The 25839-nt window shown below is 39.8% G+C and overlaps 1 protein-coding gene across 1 annotated transcript in view; it reads left to right on the forward strand.

Moving 5' to 3' along the window:
* The window catches only part of TRPC6 (transient receptor potential cation channel subfamily C member 6), a 96605-nt gene extending 73713 nt beyond the window's left edge, over nucleotides 1–22892 (forward strand). The window contains exons 5-12 of the mRNA XM_065632548.1: nucleotides 319–532; nucleotides 2466–2693; nucleotides 5813–6077; nucleotides 8862–9057; nucleotides 10729–10932; nucleotides 19082–19165; nucleotides 20989–21064; nucleotides 22612–22892. Of these exons, the coding sequence (XP_065488620.1) occupies nucleotides 319–532; nucleotides 2466–2693; nucleotides 5813–6077; nucleotides 8862–9057; nucleotides 10729–10932; nucleotides 19082–19165; nucleotides 20989–21064; nucleotides 22612–22763 (1419 nt within the window). The 3' untranslated portion in view covers nucleotides 22764–22892. The remainder of the gene's footprint in view (nucleotides 1–318; nucleotides 533–2465; nucleotides 2694–5812; nucleotides 6078–8861; nucleotides 9058–10728; nucleotides 10933–19081; nucleotides 19166–20988; nucleotides 21065–22611) is intronic.
* Nucleotides 22893–25839: the final 2947 nt, after the last annotated feature.

Here is a 25839-nt window from a genome sequence, read left to right on the forward strand (position 1 = left end):
CAACAATTATAATAAAAATTTGTATTGATTACCTATAATAGACATAGATTCCCCAAAGTAATTACAGAAATATTTCAAAATACTGAGTTAAAAATACGTATATGGTGAAACTGATAGATTATTCCCCTGAAAACAGCAAATAAGTCGAAACTTTAAAAGTTGACTGTCAGCCTGGCGCCATGGTATACAACTTTTTCCAAATATTATTTCGTGTGTGTTATTGAAATATATATTTCTCTGTGTTACTGGTTTTTTTACACATTTTTATTTTGGAAAAAGGCAATGCAATATCCTTGTGTTTCATAACCTCTGTTGCAGCTGGGGAGGATAATGCGTGGACCATTTATGAAGTTTGTAGCCCATGCAGCCTCTTTCACCATTTTTCTTGGTCTACTTGTCATGAACGCAGCTGACAGATTTGATGGCACCAAACTTCGACCTAATGAAACAACAGGCAATGTAAAACAGCTATTTAGGATGAAAACATCCTGTTTCTCATGGATGGAGATGCTCATTATTTCTTGGGTAATAGGTAAAGTTTAATTTTTGCTTAAATTTGTCTTGCTATGATTTCAGTGGAGCTGGACCAAATTTAATCTTTTGCTATTAATGTTATGTGTAAAAATTGCAGCAAGGGGAGTTTATTCAATTGGCTGCATTCCCACATTGGCCTCGTGTTTCTCAGTGGATATCAGAAGGAGTCCCATGTGCCTAGTTAATCACAAACGTTCTGGTTAAGGACTTTGGTGAAATCTGCATCATCTGAAGATGAACGAATTCAATATTATGAATATCAAAGCAAAGGGTCTACCAGTTTTTTGGGGGGTTTTTTGTTGGTTTTGGTTTGTTTGTGTGGAGTTTTTTGGTTGTTTGTTTTTTTTGGGGTGGTTTTTTTGTTTGTTTGGTTGGTTGGTTTTTTGGGTTTTATTTTTTTGAGTCAGGCTGTGTCAACTCCCAAGGGGAATGTTTTCCACGTCATGGGCCAAGTTTTTTTGTGTCCAGTTGTCTCTTTCTGCTAAGATTCTCTTATTTTGCAAGTATGTCTGCAGAATTGATAGTGTATAGCTGAATGTATTATTGACAAAAGAGAAGCAGAATATAGACCCCTGAACATTCAGCGATAGATTTTTCCATCCCAGTGTAAGGATGAGGTGAATATGAATAGCACTCTGAGCTGAGCCATTCAGTTTGGTGATGCAATACTATTCAGCATAAGAACTTGAGCACAGACCTTCAAAAGCACTTTAGCTGTCTGATTCTTATTTACAAGTCTAATACAATTTATTACAGTAGGATTTAGATGCCCAAATATATATAAGATCTGGGTTCTGGTTGTTAGTTAAGTCAGCAATATGGAAGAGTTCAATTCTAGCTAAGTAAAATCTGTTTCCATTCAAGAGCTTATGCATTTAAAATATTTTGCTTTTGTGAGCTCTTTGTGGTTGAACTGGGAGCCATTTGATTCTTATAGCTTTAAAAGACATTGACAATCTTTATTTATTTCATGATAGAACTGTATATAAATTAATGTAATTGTGTATTATGGGAATAACATGTCACTGAGATTTCCAAATATTCTATAAATATCAGTGTTTTCATCTGATAGTAAATAAGTAAATAATAATTTTCCAATTTAAAGTTCTAGTTTGCGAATTCATCTATTTTTATTTATTTCAGTGTCATGTATTAGATGGTTTATGAAAAATTGATTCAGTGCATACAGTTGTAGAATTCAATTACTGTAATTAACATTATAATTGTCATGGGAAAACAATGAAAAGTTCCTGCAGACAATTCGATAAGTGCAAAAAATAGTGACATTATTACAATTCAGTTTTTAATTAACTCTCTTTAGAATCCTAGAAGTGTACTTCGTTATTAAAGACATTTTATCTTGAAAAGGAAAAGTATTTGCTTAATAAAATAATGCCATAAACTAATACTGTACTCCTATATTTTGTTATTAGGGATAATAATTAGGAATCAAACAGATACCTTTGTTCTGTTGAAGAAGCATTAGGTCTGATTCTTACTTTCATGATTATTTATCACATATATTTGCAATTTCAGCAAGACAGACTATACCTAGAGTACTCTGAAAATAAGAAAATGTGAGATCTGCTATTAGTTCTACCACTATATGATCATGCCAGAGCATTTCTGTTCTTTCGGTCTCTGTAACAGATGGTAGTACTCACATACCATTCTTCTCTTTGAAAGCTTTCGTAGTTGTACAGGAAAAAGCAGTATGAAAGATTGTTATTATTACTCACATGAGAAAGAAGTACTGGAATGTATATGAATTGGCAGCTTCAAGGATTTTAGTTTGTGTCCAAACTCCCACTGACCAAAATAGTTTTGAGTTTGAATGCAACCAAGAGCATTACCTATACATAATAAAATATCACATAAAACAAACATGAAGGTAAAAGAACACACTGTTTTCCCTGTTCTGTCTTATACAGGCATGATATGGTCTGAATGTAAAGAAATTTGGTCTCAAGGTCCAAAGGAATACCTTTTTGAGTTATGGAATATGCTTGATTTTGGTATGTTAGCAATTTTTGCAGCATCATTCATAGCAAGGTTTATGGCATTTTGGCATGCGTCCAGAGCCCAGAACTTCGTTGATGCAAATATGAAAGATCTGACAAGTCCAACACTGGAGCCCAACATAAAATACTATACCTATGGTGAGTTGATTGCACATGCTTAAGACTGCTTTTTGGGCCAAAATGAATTGATTTGCTGTTAATACGTCTCTGATACTTTAGTTCCACAATGTACTACTTAAGAAATTCCCATCCCTTCCTCTCTTTCTTATCCCTGCTATTTGATCACAGTTCCCTTGGCTGTGCTCATGCGTCCCTTTGGGGACCGTTGTAGACATCAGACACTGAAATGATCAAAGATCAAAATAACCCCGTCACCCCACCCCTTTTCAAGATTATTTTAATCCTGGTCACGTCATCTCTTCAGTTACTCAGTGCTATCCCAGAAACCAGTCATGTAAAGATATACTGGTGTTGGTGCAACTGTGAACCTGATGTACCGTAGTGCAGGGGCAGGAACTTCTTAAACCTGCTTTGCCAACATAACCAGTATATCTTTTATATATTCTTTGTTCAGAGGCTTTTATATTATTTTAATATTTCTCAATCCACTCTCTTTACCAGTGAGAGATAAAAATATTAATAAACTTGCTTCACATATATGAGAAGTGACTAGAAGCTATTTTGCCCAAATGAGAAAAAATTAAGCTGTTTACTTGTATTCACTCTCAATACCTCCACATCTCGCTTCCCTTTATTAGATATTTTTCTCTAGTTACTGATTTACATCAGTTTCTGTTCTATGCCTCAAATACTATTTCTGATAAGATCGCATTTCTTCATTATCCAGGCTGTAGAAAAAGTAGAGCAATTAATGCATATATTCTGAAACCCATTAAATTGTATTCTTATACATTTTACGGGAAAATTACAAATCTCACATAAGTTTTAAAAGCAGCTCGTTAAACATTAGTTTAGTTTTCAGTAACACCCACTTGAAGAATTTGCTGTTGTTTATGTTCACAGTTTCTGGGTATGACAGGCACAAGTCTTGTAACTTATTTGCTCTGTATAATACTGCATCATGCAGCAAGGCAGTTTCTGTTCACATCAATCATGGGTTGTGACTCTGTTATGCACTTATGCAGAGTTGAGCCATTTTTTTAGTGTTTGCATGTACATTGAAGTCTGCTTGGAGAACATCTATGCATGATCATACTAACATGGATAATATTAGTAGTGAATATTTAATGCCACAGGTTTTATCATAGGCTAGCAAATATACCTTGGTGGACACCAGGTTGAACATGAACCAGGAATGGGCCCTTAGCACAAAGAAGGCTGCACTAGGCAAACCATTGCCGGTAGTCACGGGAGATGATCCTTCTGCTCCACTCAACACTGGTGAGCCCACACCTGGAGGACTGTGTCCAGTTCTGGGCTCCTCAGTAGAAGGAAGACACGGACAAACTGGAGAGAGTCCCGCAAAGTGCCACAAAGATGATGAAGGGACTGGAGCATCTCTCCTGTGAGGAAAGGCTGAGAGAGTTGGTTCAGCCTGGAGAAGGCTCAGAGGGAATCTCATCAATATATATAAAGACCTGAAGGGAGGGTCAAAAGAGAATGGAGCCAGGTTCTTCTCAGTAGTGCCCAGTGACAGGACCAGGGGCAAGGGGCTCAAACAGGAACAGAGGAGGTTCCATCTGAACATCAGGCAACACTTTTTCACTGTGAGGATGACTGAACACTGGCACAGGTTGCCCAGGGAGGTGGTGGAGTCTCCATCCTCAGAGATATTCAAAAGCTGTCTGGACACAGTCCTGGGCAACTGACTCTAGATGACCCTTCTGTAGCAGGGAGGTTGGATCAGATGACCTCTACAGGTCACTTCCCACCTCAAACTTTCTGTGACAATACAGCTCATCTGGGAACCTGAGAGACATCTGGCTACGAGCCCGTACTGAAACATCTGCCATCTTTGATTTAAGTTATCCATGAAATCTGAGGTAAAGCTAACGTAGGTATGTCTGCTTATGTGAAGATGCACAGTGTTTTGCCATACAGACATTTTCTCATTTGAATATAGTGTGTAGTAGCCTTTACAGTGAGGAGCTCAATAGACAAAGGAATATGCATATACCCACAAGAAACACACAGCACCTAACAAGGCAATGAATGTGTGATAACTGAGCCTTGTTATGCCTAAAACCAGAGTAATTAGATACTTTGTCATGATGCTCGAATAATGCCATGACAGTAAGTTCCTTGAAAAATATGATTTTCTGCTCTATATATGGACATTTTGAATAATGCTCAGCATTGCTGGGTATGGGTATATTATAAAGCTGTGCAAATAACTGATTTTTATTAAATGGTTATTTGTTAGTTAACAGCTCAAATCAGTGTTTTTCCAAATGCTAGTGATTTCTTTCATTGCAGTATAAATTCTTTCATTTTCTGGCATCTACAGTAGAGTAAACACAGATGACAACACTCTCCTGGGATGTGGGAAACCCTTCCTGAGTTAACCTCTTCTCTTTGCCGTTGCCTTCTCTTTGCACAACAGTGAACTGAATTTAAGCCTCCTGCCTCGTGGGAGAATGCCTTAATCTCTAGCTAGGAAGTATTCGGAATGGTAGTGCTTTGGATTTCTCCTTCTGACACTTTTCTGTAAATATTTCTTGAAGTACAGGTTTGAACCTGAATATTCCCTTCTTCAGCTGACTGTGTTCCCTATCCAACAGCAGTGTCACCCTCCCGCATGATCCAAAGGGTGTTTGAATAATCCACACAAGTGGATTAGATTCAATGGAAGAGACTGATAGAAATGATGACAGAAAAGGTGATAGAGATGGGTGTTTGGTGTATGCCAGGAAAGGACCATTAGCATTTCACTATGAGTAAAAAGATGGAGTAAATAGAAAGAGTAGAGAAACATTTTTGTTCCCACAGTTTTGGAGTCGTGGGTGGCATTTAATGATCTCAAGTGCCCACAATGAAACAGTTCATTTTGGATAGCTCAAGCAAATCAGATTTCTAATTTATTCAATTTTCATCACCTGACCCTGTAAGTGGAATTTTTCATAAATTCTCTAATAGATTGGGATTCAACTCCCCAAAAGTTCCAAATTTGTGTAGCACCATTGCATTCACTTCTGATTTACACTGAATGGTTAACTGTTACCAAGAGAGAGTACTTCGGTGAATAGCCTAAGGTAGACTTTGAAATACTGACCAAAATTCTCATCTTTTGTTTCTAGCCAGAATGAACTGGGACCCGTCTGATCCTCAGATCATATCTGAAGGCCTGTACGCAATTGCGGTAGTATTAAGTTTCTCCAGAATAGCCTACATCTTACCAGCAAATGAAAGCTTCGGACCACTGCAGATATCACTTGGCAGAACTGTGAAGGACATCTTCAAGTTCATGGTGATATTTATCATGGTGTTTGTGGCTTTCATGATAGGCATGTTTAATCTCTATTCCTACTATCTGGGGGCAAAACAAAATGAAGCATTCACAACGTAAGTAAAACTATTTAAACTGTAATGATTGTGGGCTATTTTTATGGGAATATGTTTGCTTGCATTTTATGTATTGTTTACTAGTTGTTTTATTAGGTAGGCATCTCTTAAAAATTCCTTAATCCTGGACTAAGTAGTAATTTCCTCTCTTGTTCTGGTGCTTAAAGGGTGTATTTGAAATCAAAGGATGAGCTCTTGATCTGAACAATACTATGATAAATCAGGCTTGGAAGGGGAGATGTAGTTGCCCTTTACATGAGAGAGCAGCAAGAATGCCTGTTCCACTGCCTAGGGATAGACAATGAGCCAGTGAGACATTATATGCCAGGATTAGAGGGCAGACCAACATGAAAGACGTTGTAGTGGATGTCGGCGATGGAATGCCTGATCAAGAAGACAAAGTAGATGAGGCCTTCTTCAGACAACTGGAAGAAGCCTCACACTTGCATGTCCTGGTCCTCATGGGGATTTTTAACCACCCTGGTATCTCCTGGAGGGACAAACCAGCAGGGCACAAGCAGTCCAGGAGGTTTCAAGGAGGACATTGACAATAACTTCCTGACAGAGGTGGTCGAGAAGCTGATGCAGGGAGCAGCTTTGTGACACATGGCTTTTGCAAACAAGGAAGAACTTGTTGGGTGTGTGGAGGTTGGAAACAGCCTTGGCTGAATCATGAGATGGTGAAGTTTGGGTTCCTGAGAAAAGACAACAAAACAAAGAGCAGGACCACAACCACATACTTCAGGAGAGCAGACTTGGGGCTGTTCAGGGAAGAATCTCGTGGGATAAGGCCCTGAAGAGAAGGGCAGTCCAGGGATGCTGGTTGATTTTCAAGAACTGACATTGCAGCGCTCAAGACTGCCCTTCAATGGGTAGGAAATCAAACAAAGGTGTCATAAGGCCTATGTGGATGAGCAAGAGTGACTGATAGGCCAGCTGCTTGTGATGCCACTCAGAAGGACCTCGACAGGCTGGAAAAATGGGCCAACAGAGACCTCATGAAGTTCAACAGCGTGAAATGCCATGTCCTGCCCCTGGGGAGGAATAACCTCTGGCACCGGGACAGGCTGGGGCTGACTGGCTGGAAAGCAGCTTGGCAGAAAAGGACCTGGGAGTCCTGGTAGACACCAAGTTGACCATGAGCCAGCAAAGCGCCCCTGCGGCAAAGCAGCCCAACAGCCTCCTGGGCTGGGGAGGCTTATAAAAAAACCAGAAGTACCTCAGACCCCTTACACAGCACTGTACGTACATCAGATGGCCTGGCAGTGCAATCTGTAATAGCCTTCCATGCTCAGGGCTTGTTCCCGGGGTTGTTCAGTGGTCTGGGGACACAGGCTGGGTCGGACCTGGGCTGGCAGGACGGTGTCCTCCCTGTGGGGATGGTCGGCACTGGCACGGCAGAGCACAGCGTGGCAGCTCCCTGCAGCACATGGGAGCAAGGCTGGTTCCTCCATCCGGTGTTACTGTCACCTGTAACTGAAGCAGGGTAATCACTACAGAGTGATACACATGGTAAAATATTTGTAACTTAATTCAGACAACCCTGTATATTCTTACTAGTAAAAAAAAAAAATCAAATCTAATCCCTCTTTTAAGTTCTGCCTCTCCATAGTTTCCAGTGGCAATAATCTAAATACATTCCTTTTTTTTTTTTGAATCTGCCTGTCAAGAGTTTTTTGATACACATTTGTCATGCCTCTTATTTCTGGTTGTGATTTTAAGATAGATCATTTGAGTGGAAACTCATTCCTTTCCATGCACTACAGCCCTTGCCCACTTGATTTCTGGCTGTCACCATGTTCAGACTGTAGCTGTTATGAAGTGTACTCAGCCAAGAAGCAAACTTGGCCACAAGGAAAAAAATTCACTACTTTTTTTTATTATTATTAGTTCACACAATAGATAAAGTACCTAAAACTGCAACTCACAGATGACATACTAATAAAAATTACAAGCGGCAAACTCACAACTAAAAATTAGGGGTTTCTTAACTTTTTTTCTTAACAATGCAATAAAATCCAAAATGTGCTTTGCAATGCTACTGTATTTTTGGGCATGGGGAACCGAGAACTCTTCACCAAAGCAAGAGAAAATACATTTGCAAAAAGGTGGAGATACTTAGGAAAAGATAACTCAGAGGTTTGGACTTATATATGTAAGCTGATTAAGAGGAAATACATTTTATTTATATGAACTAACCTGGAAAAAAAAATCAGTATCCCTATACCACCTCTTATTACCTTTACCCTGGATCTGTGGAATAGTGAAAACTCAACTTGGAGGATTATGGTCCGTGAGACTCATTTTGTGAAAAATCCTGACTTGCAGTCAGATATCCTGTCTTGTTCACAGTATCGGAATATTAGTCTTCCTAATGGTGAAATAATTAATACTAAATGAGCTAATGGTGCAATTAAAATATTGACAGGTTAATTGTTTTTGTTATTTATATTCACATTACCAGCAAGCATGTAGAATGTAGATTAAAGTAGTTAAAAGGTGAATCATTGTCATATTCTTTGGAGAATGTATATATATTTCCTAAACTAAATCAGACGGTTTTATTGTCAGTCCTAAATATTAGCAATCTTATATTATGCAACAGCCTGTACCTATTAAATGAGATAGTCTATTTGTTCTGCATAATAGCACTATGGTAAAGTTCTACATAATGATAATGGAAAAATTCGTGCACTGTGTAAAAATGGTAACTGGCAATTTATACAATAAGAATATCTAGCTTTTCTTCAGTAACTTATGCATGTGTTCAATTTCTCCTTTTAGTATTGAAGAAAGTTTCAAGACATTGTTCTGGGCTATATTTGGACTCTCAGAAGTTAAATCAGTTGTCATCAATTATAACCACAAATTTATTGAAAATATTGGTTATGTCCTTTATGGAGTCTATAATGTTACCATGGTCATTGTCTTACTGAACATGCTTATCGCAATGATCAACAGTTCATTCCAGGAAATCGAGGTAAAAATTCCATTTGTGATGAAATAACACCACATTTACTGTTACAGCAAATTGTCTAGATCTCCTTGAAAATTTTCTTGTTGACATCTTATTTAAGAAAAAGAACACATAGGCTTTTGGAGTATATTATGAAAAAATATTAATTTAGCTATTAATTTATTATAAAATACCTGGAAATTATACCTGGAAATTACCTAGCTGCATGTGCTTGCAATAGTAAGAACTGCTCTGGGCTACGAAACTGCTGTTGAACTGTGTTATGCTCCTGAAGAGGATGGGCTACGTTGTGTGACTTTATGAATCTTTCATTTGCCTCAGTTGTAGTTATTATTTCAGTAGTGTCCCTCTTACTGCAAAGATGTTCTAGTTCCTTTGCCTTGACCTTGCAAGCAAGTCTATAACATGCTGTTTTCTCCTTTTATTCAAACTGTTGCTCTAGTCCTCTGCAGTGAACAAAACTTGACAAAGTAATCAGCAGGGCTACTGAAAATCAGCACGAACTTTTGCATGCCATGGAAAACAAGGGGCTAAATCATTATTATTGTTTAGAAAAAAAGGAAGCAGATCTCCAGGAGCCAGGGCATCCTGGCCTTTCCCATGTGACATCTTTGCCGCAAAGCAGCAGGCTCAGGTTGTTTGACATCGCTAAGGTTTGGGGCTCTGATTTGGGGCTGTAGCCTTGTCCGGCTTGAGCAGGAGCAACACACATTCTCTAGGGAGGTTCAGATTCTTCTGGCTCAGGAGGCCACAGAACAAACTGTGAGGTTCAGAGCAATAAAAAACAGGCTGTTATGAAAAAATATGTTGACTGGACACAAACAGCTTCTAAAAACAGGTGTAGCAATATTGAGTCATGTCCTTGAACATGATGTCAGTCCTTTCTGCAGAAAACCCTCTTGAAATTTACAGGAAGGAATAAAGTGAGTGTTTTGGCTATTGTAAATGCTAAATGTAAACCGTGGTGATGATAGCATACCTGATTTAATGATATATTCCAGCAAGAGGAAGTAATTAGGTAAGAATCACCTCTTTTTTTAACTTCATGTTTAAAGTAATTGAGTAAAATTTTCACTTAAAATTCTGATACTATGTCTTCTTCAGAAAAAAACTTAATAAACTAATTGCTGCAGAAGAGACCAGTAAGATAAGAAATCAGAGGTGTTGTCTCATTTGAGATATTTGCATTTTTATTATGTTAACATGGGATTTTTCCATTTTATTTACTGAGTATGTCAGTGTTCCAAGCAAGCAACTACTCAGTCAGGCCCTGGCAGATGAATTTGAGTGTTGCCTTGAAGCTTTAACTTGGGCATTGTATCGTGTGCTTTTAAGTCAGAGCTTTCTTTCTTACCAGAGTGTTTACAAAGAGCACCAAAGAAGGAGATCTGTCTTCGTGATCCTGTATTGCAAATTATTAGCACTCATTCTTGAGTAACCAATGTTTAAATCAAATCCACTTTGTTCTTCTGTAATTGCATAATTTTAAATGGATTAATAAGAACAGTTCTGTTCATTGCAATTTGGTTTTCACAGATTATAAACAAGTTCTTGATCTGTTTGAGATTAACTTCAGCCAATTACATCCAAGTCACACATAGAGTTTAGCTAGAGCATCTTCAATAGTCAAGGTGGTATTAATAGTGTATTAACAGCCGTGTTTCTGCTTTACAGGATGATGCTGATGTAGAATGGAAATTTGCAAGGGCTAAACTTTGGTTTTCTTACTTTGAAGAAGGCAGAACTCTTCCAGTACCCTTCAACTTAGTGCCAAGCCCAAAATCTTTGCTGTATCTCCTACTCAGAATCAAAAAATTGATTTCTAAACCATTTCTGTGCCAAAAGAAAAGCTTTCAGGAAGATGCAGAGATGAACAAGGTAATTGCATAGTGTGTATACTGGCAGCTGATTTTAAAAGATAAATCCAATTTTAATTTTATTTTTCTTGTTGACCTGTTTTTTCTGATGAATTTCCCTACATACTTAGTCCATACTGAAGTCAGTCATTATATATAGGCTGAAATTCTTACTTTATTTTTTAAATATAAATATCTGTCTACACCTGTAATCAGTCCAAAAGTACCATTGTAAATTTACAGTTCTTCCTGCTTCTTGTCAACGAATCAGAGAATAATTCAGGCCAGGAGAGACTTCAGGGGTTCTCTGGTCCAACCTCCTGCTCACAGCAGGGTCACCCCAGGTCAGCCCAGGTTGCTGAGGGCTTCATCCAGTCTGGCCTTGAAAACCTCCAGGGACGAAGACTGCAGAACCTCTCTGGTTAGCATGTGACATGGCCTGACTGTCCCTCATGGGGAAAAAGTTGCTTCTTCTAGCCCTCATTTGGATTTGTCCATTGTCTCTCATCCTCCTGTCCTGCAAGACGATGAAGAGCCCAGCTCCATCTCCTCAGTGGCCTCCCTGTACACACTGGGGGCTCCTGTTAGGTATGCCTGAAGCCACCTCTGCTTCAGGCTGAACAAGCTCAAATTCGCCAGTGTCTCTTCGCAGAGCAGATGGTCCAGCCCCAAACATCTTGATAATGCTCTGAGCTGAGCTTGCTGCAGTGTTTTAATATCTTTCTCACCATCCCCCAAGTCTCCCAGGTCTTTTTCTGCAGAGCTGCTCCCCAGCCAGCCAGGCCCCAGCCTGTGTTGTTGAAAGAATTGTTTCTTCGCCTTGGTCCTTATTGGAATTCACAGGTTTCCTGTCAGCCTCATCCTCTTGGATGGCATCCCTGTCCTCAAGTCAATCAGCTGTTGCCCACCAAATTTGGCCTTGTCTGCAAACTTGACAGGAGTGCGCTCCAACACCTCTGACACCTGGTCGTTGATAAAGACGTTTAAAAGGGCAAGTCCCAAGACAAGGCCCCTGTCCAGCCCTCTAAGTCCAGCCATCCAGCCAGGATTTTGCCTGTCTAGTTGTCCACCCATCCAGACAGTAACATTCTAATTTGAGTACAAGAATACTCTAAGATACGGTGTTAAACCCTTGCTAAAGTCAAGGTAGGTGACATCTCCAGCTCTCCCCTCATCTGCAAATCCAGTCATTTTATCTCAGAAACCCATCTGGATGCTCAGACAGGTTTTAGTCTTCATAAACCCACACTTACTGTTCCCAGTCACCATCTGCTCTTCCATGTGCCCAGAAATGTGCTCCAAGAGGACTCAGTCCATTATTTCACCAGTTACCAAAGTGAGCTTGAGTGGCCTGTGGTTGCCCAGGTCATTATTTTTGGCCTTTTCTGAAGATGAGTTTGGCGTTTTTCTTTCACCAGCTTTTGGGGACCTTACCCAGTCTCCATGATCTTTTCAAAAATGATAGCGTATTTGCAAGGACTTCATCTGCTCTCTCAGCAGCCATGGATGCAATCCTTTGGGCCCAATGAACTTGCCTGGGTCGAATTCTCTCAAGTAACAACTGGCTTGACCCTCTTCCACGGCTGGTTGTTCTCCTCCTCCTCAAACCCCTTCACTAAGCGCATAGGCCTTGCAAACTGTTGGTGAAACATGAGGCAGAGAAGACATCAAGTCTCTCAGCCTTACCCAACTCTGCTGTCGCTAAATCCCCTGCCCCACAGGCCCACATTTCCCTTGTTCATCCTTATACTGCTGTTGTAGGAGTCAAAGCTCTTCTTAATGCCCTTGCAAATGTCAGCTTAAGGTGAGCTTTGGCTTTTCTTCCACCACCCTCACATGCCTGGGCACAGTTTCTAAATTCCCCCTTTGTAGCCCATCTCTGCTTGCACTGAGAATGCAGCTTGCTTTTATTTTAAAGTGGTCTGTTCTCTCTTATTTACACGACAAGTACAGTAAAAAGCACTTGAGTTGATTCTTTGCTGTATCTCATGGGCTTATCTAAAGAGTTCATAGTCAGTCTGTTTTTCCTGCAGTGTCTTGGTATAAATTAAATTAATTGCTTTAGGAGAACATGGGGCATAGCACATGGTATAAGGTGATATTGGAAGTGTAAAGACTAGCATGAGTGTAACACCTTAAGAAAAGCTTTGCAAGACAACTGATGAGATGTAGTGAGTAGAAAGGTGAGCATATGGTAACATTCACACAGCAAAAGAAATGACAGATTTGTCATGGTGGCAGAATCAAATGTGTCATTTATGGAACTTTATAATGTGGAAGGATCTTTGTTAAAATAGGCAGCAGTCTGAGCAGAGGCCTTCAAGGTTAGGAGTTCTTGAGTCTATAGTCAAGAGTCAGTAGACCGAGGGTCAGTAGAGAAATTACATGCATTTGTCAGCTCTCTGTCACCAATGTGACAAGCACTTTTTCCATCACAGATGTCAGTTGAGGAGTTAAAAAGAAACTGGTTGCAATCCTAGAAGGAAAAGATGGAGCTGAAGGGGAAAATTTGTCTCTGACAAGCCTCTGCCTCTGGTTAAGTTCATCATAGTCTATAAAAACAAACACAGATATTACAAACACTGTCACCAAAGTCAAGATTGTTATTAACTTGAGATGTCTCGTGTGCTACCAGTAACTTTTCTAGCATTTCACAGATCTCAGTTTTATTTGGGAAATCTAATCCTAATGTATTTAAGACCCAACAGAGGTGATACCGCATTTGCTCAAGTTTTTGATGACTCTGACATTTGCAAAACTTTTCATCAAGCTGCTTGATACAAACTGATTTCATGACTTCCAAAAATTATAAAGTCATCACTGAAAAATCATGACTTCAAGGATATGCATATAAACTTTAAATTGAGCGATGGTGAAAAACAAAAAAATCAAAGGATTTTTTTTTCCTAATTCACTTAATTTGTGACTTTGAGAAGCACATAAGTAAGTTAGAAGCTTATTTTTAATGACTTTTTAAAATGAAATTTATGTTCCCATAAAACAGGTACTCTTAAAAATCCCATTCTTGCACCCTAAGGAACGAAGCTGGATTCTTATCATTCCTTTCCAAAATTATATTCAAACTTAGCAATTCATATGGCTAGAAAAGTGCAAAGTGTAATAATTACCAGTTCTAGGTAAAACAGTTACAGTTGTGTCTGCTTTTACAGCAGTCCCTCTGAAAGAGAGCTGTGAGGATGCAGCTATGGTTTATCAGACTTTTTTCCTAGCCCTGAATTAATTTTTAGTCTTCAAATATTAATGCTTTCCACTTGCTGCAGATTGTAGTATAATTAACGCTAAATGAAATGCACTTACTCCCCACACAAAGAAACTATAAAACTGCAAATCAAATTACAAAAAAGAAAAAAAAAGCAAAAGCTTTTATGTTGAAAAACATAAAGCAGCTGAGTCACATTTATTCATTCCTCAGGTTTTGCAGCAGAGTGGCTGATATTGCCAGATGATTACATTTTTACTTACCTTTTGGACCACCACATACTGTGGAGCTGACCTTATCCGAATCTTAGAATAATAAGCAGCATTACTTAGAATGTCCTGAGTTGGAAGGGACCCACAAGGATCATCGCGTCCAACTCCTGTCCCTGCACAGGACAACCCCACAGTTCACACCGTGTGTCTGAGGGTGTTGTCCAGTCTCTTCTTGAACACTGTCAGGTTGGGGCCGGGACACCTCCCTGGGGAGCCTGTTCCAGTGTCCAGCACCCTCTGGGTGAAGAACCTTTTCCTCATGTCCAACCTAAACCTCCCCTGGCACATCTTCCTGCCATTCCCTTGGGTTCTGTCGTTGGTCACTAAAGTGAAGAGTTCAGTGCCCGCTCCTCCTCCCCTGGTGAGGAAGCTGTAGCTGCCATGACATCTCCCCTCAGCCTCCTCCAGGCTGAATAAACCCAGTGACTTTAGCGGCTCCTCATACGGCTTCCTCTCTAAACCCTTCACTGACTTTATAGCCCTCTTTGGACACTCTCCAGTAGCTTTATATCCTGTTTATCCTGTGGGGCCCAGACCTGCACACAGTGCTCCAGGCGAGGCCGCTCCAGTGCAGAGCAGAGCGGGACAATCCCCTCCCTCGGCTGGGATAAGAAAAGATTTGTTAAGACCAGACCCAGGACTTGGTGGCTGTGTCTGTGCTAGTAAATTAAAGGTGACAGGGAGCTTACCTGGTCGTGGAGGCCAGTTCAGGAATGGCTTGCCCCTATTCACGTAGTAACGTTGCTGTGAACTGTTGTCCCCAGACCACTCCGGTTGCCAAACAGCGCCTCGGGAGAGAGCCAGCTGCTCTGGTGCACGTCCTGCTTGGGACGGCACTAAAAGTTCACTCCTAGAAGACGTTGCATGGCAGTACCCGGAAGTGTTAACACATTCTCGATTTTACTGATTCAGCCCCAGACCGTGGTTCTTTCTCCCGCAGAACCTGCATCTTCTCAGTGCAAAGCCGCAGCAGCACCAGGGCGAGCGTGGAGACGGGAGTTAAGACGGGAAGGGGGGAAGCAGCCAGCTCTGCTCTGATTGCTGTTGGCAGAAAACAAACAGCCAGACGCTGCCCAGGCTGAATGGCGCGTGATTTACGTAGCTGTGTTCAAAGTGCAGCATGCCAGAAGCTAATTTCTTGAGACATACCTACATATAATAATAAAACCTCTGAAGGTGTTTCCTTTCAATCTGTTGATTAAAACCTGCAGATTTATTCTACTGCGGGCTAGAATTGGTGTTTTAAACATCAAGTGAACAAAAAACTCACACCAAAAAAGGGGAGAAATAAATGAAGAAAAAGGAGAGTTTTAGAGAAACCTGCTTTGAGTTTTATTCTAAATTGAAAAATTGCCTTGTGAATGAGAAAGTTTATAGTTTAAGAGTCACAGAACTTGTTCATCTTCCTGAGCTGAAAGTGAATTGTGGCAGATGACGTATTTAAGCCTTTTTCTTAAAATATGGCCCTTCAGAATAGAAATAAGGAACAACTAATTATTGAAATAGTTTTAAACCCTCACTCAAATAATTTAAAGAAAATGTTAACTTTTACTTTCCTAGTATAAAACAACGTTTCTGAAGTATTCAAATTTTCACAAGTGAGCACAAACCAAGTCATTTTCTGGGAACCCACAATTCTGGTCCAAGCCTGTACAATTTACTGGCATTCCAAGTTGTCAGCTGCTTCTTTAAACTGGATTTTAAGATGTTTAAAAAGTGCTACACAAAACAGCTAGGCTGATTACATTACTATTCTGATTTCATTGAATTTTAAATAATAATAGAAAATGAGAGAATGAGAAGCAAGTTTATAGAGGAAGGTGTTTTCTAAGAGCAACTCCAGGTATGCTGCATTTCTTCCTTTACACAACACTCCTAGAGGAGATTTTTTTGTTTGTTTGGGTTTATATAATTGTTTTATTTAAATTACATTTATTTTCCCCTCCAATTACTCATGTCCAGATGTTCAGTATATATTAACTTAAAATAAGAATTGTAGTTCAGTCATTAATGTGACAGGCTGACTTTGCTATAGTGGTAATTCTTGGGAAAGGAAAAAGCCACCGCTGTGAAGCTTAAAGGGAGTTTAAAAATTTTGTGTAAAAATGAAGCTATAATGAAATCTTGGCTGCCTCTGCCACCAAGTGGTCGTTCAGCAATGTACAATACATGTTTTCTCTTACTGTTACTCGTAGGCAGATTTAATGACGTTACACACATCTGATTTACCTGCCAACTTTCAAGGTGCAGTCTCTAGTTAATTAGAAGTACATTATTCTGTTCAAAAAAAGCAGAGTGCTACTACATTATTTTTTAAAAAAAAAAAAGTGCATTAGGAAACCAGGAGCTGAAAAAGCAGGGAGATTGTTTTTCTCTTTTAATCTAGTAGTAAAGGTGAGGGCCAAGAGAGTATTATTAGTTCTAAAATCCTGGAAGACATAGCGTTTAAACAGTTGTGTAAACACAGGTGCATAGTTTAAGACATTTAGATAAACTTCCATTTTCTAAAATATATTCAAAACATTTAAGGTAGCTTTATTCAAACTAGAAAAAGCAACAATAACTTGCCCTTTTTATACATCTTTCATCCCATTTCCATCCAAATTCAGTTAACATGTTAGAGATAAATATTTATTATATTATTATTATTATTATATTATATATTACTATATATTATATATTACTATATCTCTTCTATCATTGTTTTTACTTTGTCAAAGAAACATAGTCTGAATAGATATAGAATGTTTTTAAAAGTATGTGTATATAGACACACATATCTTTCTAAAGAAAAAAACTAAATTCCAAATTCAGTGTAAATTTTCTATTAATTGCAAATTAAGACATTTTACCAACAAATGTAATCTTGAGGAAAAAATATCAAAGTAGAAACCTGATCCAGTAAAAGATGTCCCTGCCCATGGCAGGGGATGGGACTACATGATCTTTACAGGTCCCTTCCAACACAAACTATTCTATGATTCTATTAAATGCTAAACAAAATCTGAAAATATTTAAATTATTCCTTGTTTGCAGATTCATGAAGACTTATTTGCTTTACTGTTAAAGTGAATAGAAAGTTATTTGGAATTCTAGAAAACTAGAAGACTTTTAAGGACCAAGCTCTGCAGCAGCTGGGAGAATTGAGAATTTTAATTGATGACCTCATTGCTTCTTAAACAACTGAATCCGATGCTTCATTCAGCCTTTTTATACTTACACAGTTCCCAAGTTTTTTGTTTTAGCCTTTGTGTTAGTACATGTATGTTAGAGCAAAGCCCCAGTAAAGCTCTCTGCTGAGATGTTTTTATTGTTTTCTGATTGACATTTGGTGAATATTTATCACATATTCCATGTTCCTACTTCCATTTATTATCAGAGTTCATCCATGGGAAGTTCCCATTGTACCTCAAGAGGCTGTAGTGATTTCAGTTGCAGGAGACATGGCTACAGGAAGGCTTTAGCCTTCGCTAACATCAGGCATTGTCTTGGGGGCACCCTTGACGTGTGATGTGCCTGTACATCCGCAGAAGCATCCAACCCTCTCCTGCTTTCCTCCCCACCAAACTGTGTCCCAGCGTATCCCACATATTACTTACCAGGCTTCAAAGTGCCCCAGTTTTCTTGTCTGTAGGTGCTCAATGCATTAAGTCAGAGATAACCAACATGGGAAACCGCGCTGGATGTACAACACGATCTCACAGGATCCAAGACACTGCAATGATAGCCCATGGTTTAAAACAGTTATAAAATTTACTGGACTATGTGTAATTACAGAGGACTGACTTTTCAGTGACAGTCCCACTTATTCCTCATCCAGATCAATCATGATTTATTTTTCACTTTTTTTTTTTCTTGTACTACTACTCATTGAACTGGCCCCATTATCAATCTAATGTAAAATCATTTATTTTGGTTTGACAGTTGCTCTTCATTCTTACTGCAGTCAAGTCACTCAGCTTGAGTCTCAGTTCACCATTTGGTGATGCTTTAGTCCTTCTCAAAAACGTAAATCAGTAATGAAGCCTGCAAATTGCGTGCTTGGTGTTTCATCGAGGAGTGATGCTCTCTCCTTTCAGCATGTGTAGTAAAGAAGGTGCTACTCAAAAATGTCAGCTGATAATGTTGTGGTCCCTGGCACGAACTGCATAACCAATTACATTCAGCCATTAGTGCGAGTGAGGGGAGGAGCAAACTCCTCGTGTATTTTGTGGTAGTGGAGGTCACGTTAATTACAGACAAATGCTATGAAAGAAAGGGGCAATGGTGTCACCTCTCCTTCCTTGGCTTCTCCCACACCCTGCCCTGGCTCTTCCTCTTCCGTTGCCTACAAAGCTGCCTTCTCCTGAGGTGGAACCCCCTCCCGTGCACCCGAGGAGCAAGGGAAGGTCCGCAGGGATGTGGCTGCTCTGGTCCCTTGGGCCTGTGAGGAGCAGGTGAGAGGCAGAGTAAAGGGAGAAAACCTCCCAGTTCTTACTTTCCAGCATTGCAGTCTGAAAGGGTTTGCTCCATCTCTCGTGATGAAATTCTGCACGGGTACAAGGACTTTACCGTAGTAACTTAATACTCCCCAAATTGAGCTTAACAGTTAATGTTCTGTCATATGATATATGCATGAGCTAATTTAACCATATTGTTCTTCTGTTTAATTTGTACTATAAATAACATTTCCATTTCAGCTTGGACAAAGGAAGCAATCGAGTATAAGAAGCTCAGATGAAATTCACTTAAACAGTTTAAACAATGCTCCAAGGCAATACCAGGTAAAAACCAGTTTATTTTTAAACTGAAATAGTAGAACTGGCAGACTGACAGCTTAAGGACAGTTTTGAATTTATATTAGACAACATAAATCGAGAATAAATCCACAGACCTTGTATGTGTCAGAAACAAATGCAGTGATTTAGATATTTGCAGTACAATCTAAGGGTGTTTTTTTCCTCTCTTCTTTGTTTCTTAAATGCTACTCTTATAGTGCAATATTTTAAAGTGCTTGAAAAATATTTTTAATTTTAGAGACAGGTTGAGTCCTCAACTGCACAGTGCAAATTAAGAAAGCTAAAAAGAAACACAAAATTTTCCCATTCCTTCTGCTGAAGCAGCTCAGCTTATTGTGCCACACCTCTATATTTTAATATCCCAAACACTGCAAATATCTTTCAGCCTTTATGCTATCAATACAGTCTGTTTATTCTTTGCTTCTAAACAACTGCAGTGCATCTTTGTGCAGTTAAGTATAAAGAGACCCAGCACAGCTATTCTGGTCCAGAGGGTCCTCCTTTCCTCCCTGTAATACTACAGAGCAGGTGGAAAGGAACAAGCAAGAGCTGCCTGGGCAATAGAACAAGACCATCTGAGTGCAAAAGCAGAAAGAAAGCAAGTAAGCCTTTTTTAACCATAAGACAGGCTAGTTCTGCTTCGCTCTTACACGATGTCTGCACAAATCTACTCCAAAGCCTCCCTTTTTCACAGACAATTTCATTATGGCTCAGTGATAGATAGTAAGATTACAAATTTATCCCATAAACATGAGGATGTGTGGCTTTGTATTTGAAACATTCTTGGATTATTAGAATAAACAGTACAGCTGCTGATCTCGCAAGCATGACTGTAACAATGGTCTGGAACCACTAATCTGGGATGTTTCACAACCACCTCTAGTCAGGTCTGTTACTGTGGAGACAAAAGCAGACACATAAAACTTTTTTCTACCTTGTAGTGAAAAAGAAGCATTATTGTGTTGTCATGGGTTACATCATATGAAAATATTAAACTGAAAGATAGAAAAATAGATCCTCAAAGGTAATTAGATATCTGGTTCTAATTCAAGTATTGTGAACTAATGGGAGAATCAGGAGCAGAATTCATTTTTCCTGGAAAGGTAAAATTTACATCTAAATTTACTGGCCTGGGTTCCTCTTATTATTAGCAGAGAGGGTAGTCATTCTAATGGTGTGATTTATTTGATCAATTTGAATTGTCTGAGATGAACTGTGCTCTCAGGTTTGCTTTTTCTATCCATAAAGGGAATTAAAGGTAACTACCAAAGATAGGCATATTTACATAAGAAAATATCTGCATTTGATGAGTCCCAGCTGAGATGCTTAAATGACTCAGAATTATGGGTCCCATTTTCTCTAAGTCTGACACTGGGAGAAGATAACTAATCAAATATAAAAATAGATTCAAATTAACTATATGGCAAAAGGGTTTAGCAATTAACACCACTAGTCAGGGTCATTACATCTGGTAGCAATAAAGACTAGGTTGTTTTGCCAACATGGAGATCAAAGCAGCAACTGTGTTAATCACGGTCATAGACTCCAGTAGTAGGTTAAGCTTCATGAATTATAACATTCATAAAATCTGTTCAGTTTTCTAACTTTCATGTACATATATGTGCAAAATCATAAAGTTTAAATATCTACTGTAGATGAAAGCAGAGATTTTTGCATTATATTCATTTAAACGGGCAAGTCCTACACTGAAATGTCTGAATGCAACAGAAGCTAACAGAGCTCATATTTTGAACTGTCACAGCAGTACTACAAAGTCCAACTAAAAAAACTTTTTTTTTTCTCTGCAGAAAATAATGAAGCGTCTCATTAAAAGATACGTACTGAAAGCTCAGATAGATAAGGAAAGTGATGAAGTCAATGAAGGTGAGTATGTTGATGAATGGTATGTTTATCTCTAATCAGAGAAACAAAACAAACTAATTAAAGTGGTTACATATGCCACTTGAAAAAAATGTTTCCAAAATACTTAATCCGCTTGGCATGTTTACAAGTGCAAGATGTAAAATTAACATGAAATTGAAGTTAAGGAATAGATAAGACATTCTGTCCCTGCCGTGCCATCAGAAACTACCACTGCTCTGATGACTTCTTTTGGAAAGTGTTGCTGTATTTCTAGTAATGCCCATACGTTTCCCATGGTGAGGCTGCATTTAATGCAGCAGCTGGTTTAGGGCACTCTCATATGAATTCTCCCATGTGTGGGTATGTGTTCTTATTGAAGATTCGTATATGGGGATGCACATGCTTCAGTTTTTTTGTGTGTGTGATTTATTAGCTGGAAACAGCTAGTGAATGTACTTCACAGGAATGTTCTCATTTGTTTGCACCCCTCTGATGCTGGAAAGACAGTGCAGCAGGAAAAGGAGAGGACCGCTCTCTTTTGGACAGTGATATGCTTTGTTGCTGGCCAGGAGGACTGAGGAACCCCCGATCTGCATTATCTGCAGAAAAGGACCTGAAGGTGTTGGTCGACAGCCGGCTGAACGTGACCCAGCAGTGTGCCCAGGTGGCCAAAAAGGCCAACAGCATCCTGGCTTGTATCAGGAATAGTGTGGCCAGCAGGATCAGGGCAGTGATTGTCTCCCTATAATCAGCACTGGTGAGGCCCCACCTTGAATCTTGTGTTCAGTTTTGGGCCCCTCCTCATAAGAAAGACATTGAGGTGCTGGAGAGAGTTCAGAGAAGGGCAGCAAAGCTGATGAGGGATCTGGAGCACAAGTGTGATGAGGAGCAGCTGAGGGAGCTGGTGCTGTTTAGCCTGGAGAACAGGAGGCTGAGGGGAGACCTTATCGCTGTCTACAACTACCTGAAAGGAGGTTGTAGCATGGAGGAGGTTGGTCTCTTCTCCCAAGTAACAAGTGATAGAATGAGAGGAAATGGATTCAGTTGCACCAGGGAAGGTTCAGAATGGATATTAGGAAAAAAACTTCTTCTTGGAAAGGGTTGCGAAGCACTGGAACAGGCTGCCCAGGGAAGTGGTGGAGTCACCATCCCTGGAGGTGTTTAGAAGACATGTAGATGTGGTGCTTAGGGACATGGTTTAGTGGTGGACTTGACAGTGCTAGATTAATGGTTGGACTTGATGATCTTAAAGGTTTTCTCCAACCTAAATGATACTACGATTGCATGATCTCTCTTGCAGCAGAACAGCAACTTCCATCTAACATGATTTTGAGTTTTGTAAACTGATGTGATCTCTCACACTTTTGCCTCCAGATTTGTTTGATTCCTGAACTACATTCCTATCCCTAAGCCATCATTCACCAACAGGGATCAGAACATCCACATTTTCTGTTTCAACAAAGAAATACAGAGAAAGCCCATGATAACTGTGAGATATTTGGATATGCTGATTTGGGTTTTTTTTCCCTTTGTTTCTTAATAGTGTGATTTTCTAACTTCTGTTACAGGTGAACTGAAGGAAATTAAACAAGACATCTCAAGTCTCCGGTATGAACTCCTCGAAGAAAAATCTCAAAATTCTGAAGATCTGGCAGAACTTATAAGGAAACTTGGGGAAAAACTGTCAATTAACTCTAAGGAAGAAGAAAGCAAGAGATAACCTAAATGTTTAAGAAATGCAACAGAACATTAGCGATTCACTTAAAGCCATATTTCTGTTTTTCTCAAGTCTAACTCACATTTCTACAACAGATTCAGAAATTCGATCATTCCAGTTCTTTATTGAAAACCACAGTGGCAAATCCTCTCAGTCTGCAGTAGGGAGGAGATACCACTTGAGAAAAGACATTTGTCTTTACCTGCTGAAGAAGAGTTAATTTGAGACTATTTTAATATTCAATTTATCTCTTTTAGAATTCCAATGGAATCTTGATAAGCCCAGTCATGAAAGATTAAAAGCATAAATCTAAACTTTTCCTACATTAACTGGTTATTTTTGCAAATTTCCTTTTGTAGACATTCTTACATATATTTTAGTGAAGCAAAAGAGGAAAATTCCAGGCTTTTACATATTTATATCAAAAGCTATTTAATTTTTCAAGCATTCGCAACTGGCAAAAAAAAAAAAAAGTTAGCTGCCTTTCTTAAAAATGTGCAGGATATTAAAGTCATTTATTTGAACATTTCCTTCAAGATGTAGATATTGGAATACTCAAAGGACTGTATTATACTTTTCCCAACTTATTTCTGTCACTACTGGACTATCCTGAAAGTTACCTCGGTTCCAATGTGAGTTAGTGCATTAAGAAATAAATATTTTTCACCAAGTTTATCGCGAAGCTGTTGGTGAGGCCTGAAGAAAACTTCTTTAATCCAAAATAATTAATGCCTGAAGTTCTAATCTGTTGCAGAATTCCCAAGTTCTCCAGCTTCTATGTCTTGAACTAAAAGTAGCAAACCTCAGGTTAGGGATCTGAATGTAAAGTTGGTAACATGTTTATTTAAGATGGAAGAAACTAAAATCTTAGGTGCAACGCTATTGAATTCTGGGAAGGTCATGCATCGGCGACCATGTTTCTCCACAGTTAAACTTGTTTAAATCGTTGAATTTTGTTCCAATCTGTCCTTAGCAAACAAAAACATGTTGTTCCAAAAGGTCATGAAATTTCATCTTCTGTGGATTGGCATCCCTTCTCCTTTTTTTCCACTGGAGAAAGCTCAGCTCCTGTGCTGTATTCCTCCATGTCATCAGCAGAAGCCTCCAACGCTTCCCCCTTGCCTACCGCAATACTTGTTCCATGTCTCCTGTTTAACTGGAGAAGAGGTGGCCCATGCTGTGTCTGTCTGATACTTGTGTGACTGGCCAGCTAATATGTCTATGCAGGACAGTCAACTGGTTTCAGGCTAACTTCCATCTAATTTTTCCCTCTGTTAATACAGTAATTTGGGTTTCTTTCTTGTGACAGTCACCAATTCTGGGACTGTTAGAAGCATGTATGACATTGGGGGTCTCTGCTCTTCTTCGAGTTTGGTTGAAATTAGTGAAAGGGCTGTAAAAAAGTTGTAACAGGAACATCAAGATGTATAATGCACCTGTAGAAGCCTTGTATGTTTAGGAAACAAGGCTGAAAATGGATGGTCAGTAATTGATTTTAAATTACCTTTGTGAAACTAATTTATTGTGGAATGTATCAGAATGTTCCTGCCTCTCCCGTTTAGACTGAAGGTTATTCTTATTTGGTTTAGATTAGTTTCTAGCTGAATTTACTGATAGTCCTTTTTAAAAAATTGTAGGTAAAGTCACTGTTTATTTTCAGGGAAAAATAAAATAGTATTACAGCAGGTTTTGAAATCATGTCGAGACAGGTGGAGGCGAGGGGCTGCGTCCTGCCTGGAGAGCAGTGGAAGCTCCGGAGGTCGGCCTGCCCCGGGGGGTTTGTCGTGGTTTGGGGGAACTGCTCAGCCTCCTGCTTGGCCCATTAATCTAGCCAAACATGGAGTGTGTGGGACAATCCCTGTCCTGTGGGCCTCGGGTATAATGAACTCAGGGTTTAGAAATTTTGAAGCTTCTTCCTCTGAGGGAGGAGATGTAAAGTGAGATTTTCAAAGGTAGTAGAGCAGTTTATATTAAAACCACAGCGTGCTGGCCTGAAAAACGATGAGCCAATTCCATAACTCGCCTTTGATCATGAGAAAGCATTACCTCATAACCTGCGGTGTTTCCTGCGGAAATCAACGGGGCGTGCTGAGGGCCCTGAGATCACAGAATCACAGAATGTTAGGGATTGGAAGGGACCTCAAAAGATCATCTAGTCCAATCCCCCTGCCAGAGCAGGAACACCACGGTGAGGTTACACAGGAAGGCGTCCAGGCGGGTTTTGAATGTCTCCAGAGAAGGAGAATCCACAACCTCCCTGGGCAGCCTGTTCCAGTGTTCCGTCACCCTGACTGAGAAGAAGTTTCTTCTCACATTTAAGTGGAACCTCTTGTGTTCCAGCTTGAACCCATTACCCCTTGTCTTACTGTTGGTCGTCACCGAGAAGAGCCTGGCTCCATCCTCGTGACACCCACCCTTTATATATTTATAAACATTGATGAGGTCACCCCTCAGTCTCCTCTTCTCCAAGCTAAAGAGACCCAGCTCCCTCAGCCTTTCCTCATAAGGGAGATGCCCCACTCCCTTAATCATCTTTGTGGCCCTGCGCTGGACTCTCTCCAGCAGTTCCCTGTCCTTCTTGAACTGAGGGGCCCAGAACTGGACACAATATTCCAGATGAGGTCTCACCAGGGCAGAGTAGAGGGGAAGGAGAACCTCTCTCGACCTACTAACCACCCCCCTTCTAATACACCCCAGGATGCCATTGGCCTTCTTGGCCACAAGGGCACAGTGCTGGCTCAAATGATGACCCAGCTGGCTGCTCTTTGCAGAAACACTCTGGTTTCTGTGTCAGCCATTGTATGGAAAACAAAGGCAGTTGGAGTGGCCTTGGGTTGGAAGGCAGTGTGCCACTAACTTCACGGCCTTTCGGCTCCTGGATAGTTCCTGCCCATCTCCCCTGGCTAGGACTGGCCACCCACCGATTTTGAGTTCCTGCCTGAGCATTTTGTGCCTGATTTTCTGAAGCGGCGAGCACTTACTGCAGCTCTGTTGAGTGACCACATTAGAGGCCATGCCGCTCAAAGCAGATCTTCTGTTGGTCAGAACTTGAGGTAATAGGGCAGTCAAAGTTCACTTT

Source organism: Caloenas nicobarica, chromosome 1 (assembly GCF_036013445.1).
Source record: "Caloenas nicobarica isolate bCalNic1 chromosome 1, bCalNic1.hap1, whole genome shotgun sequence".
NCBI lineage: Eukaryota > Metazoa > Chordata > Aves > Columbiformes > Columbidae > Caloenas > Caloenas nicobarica.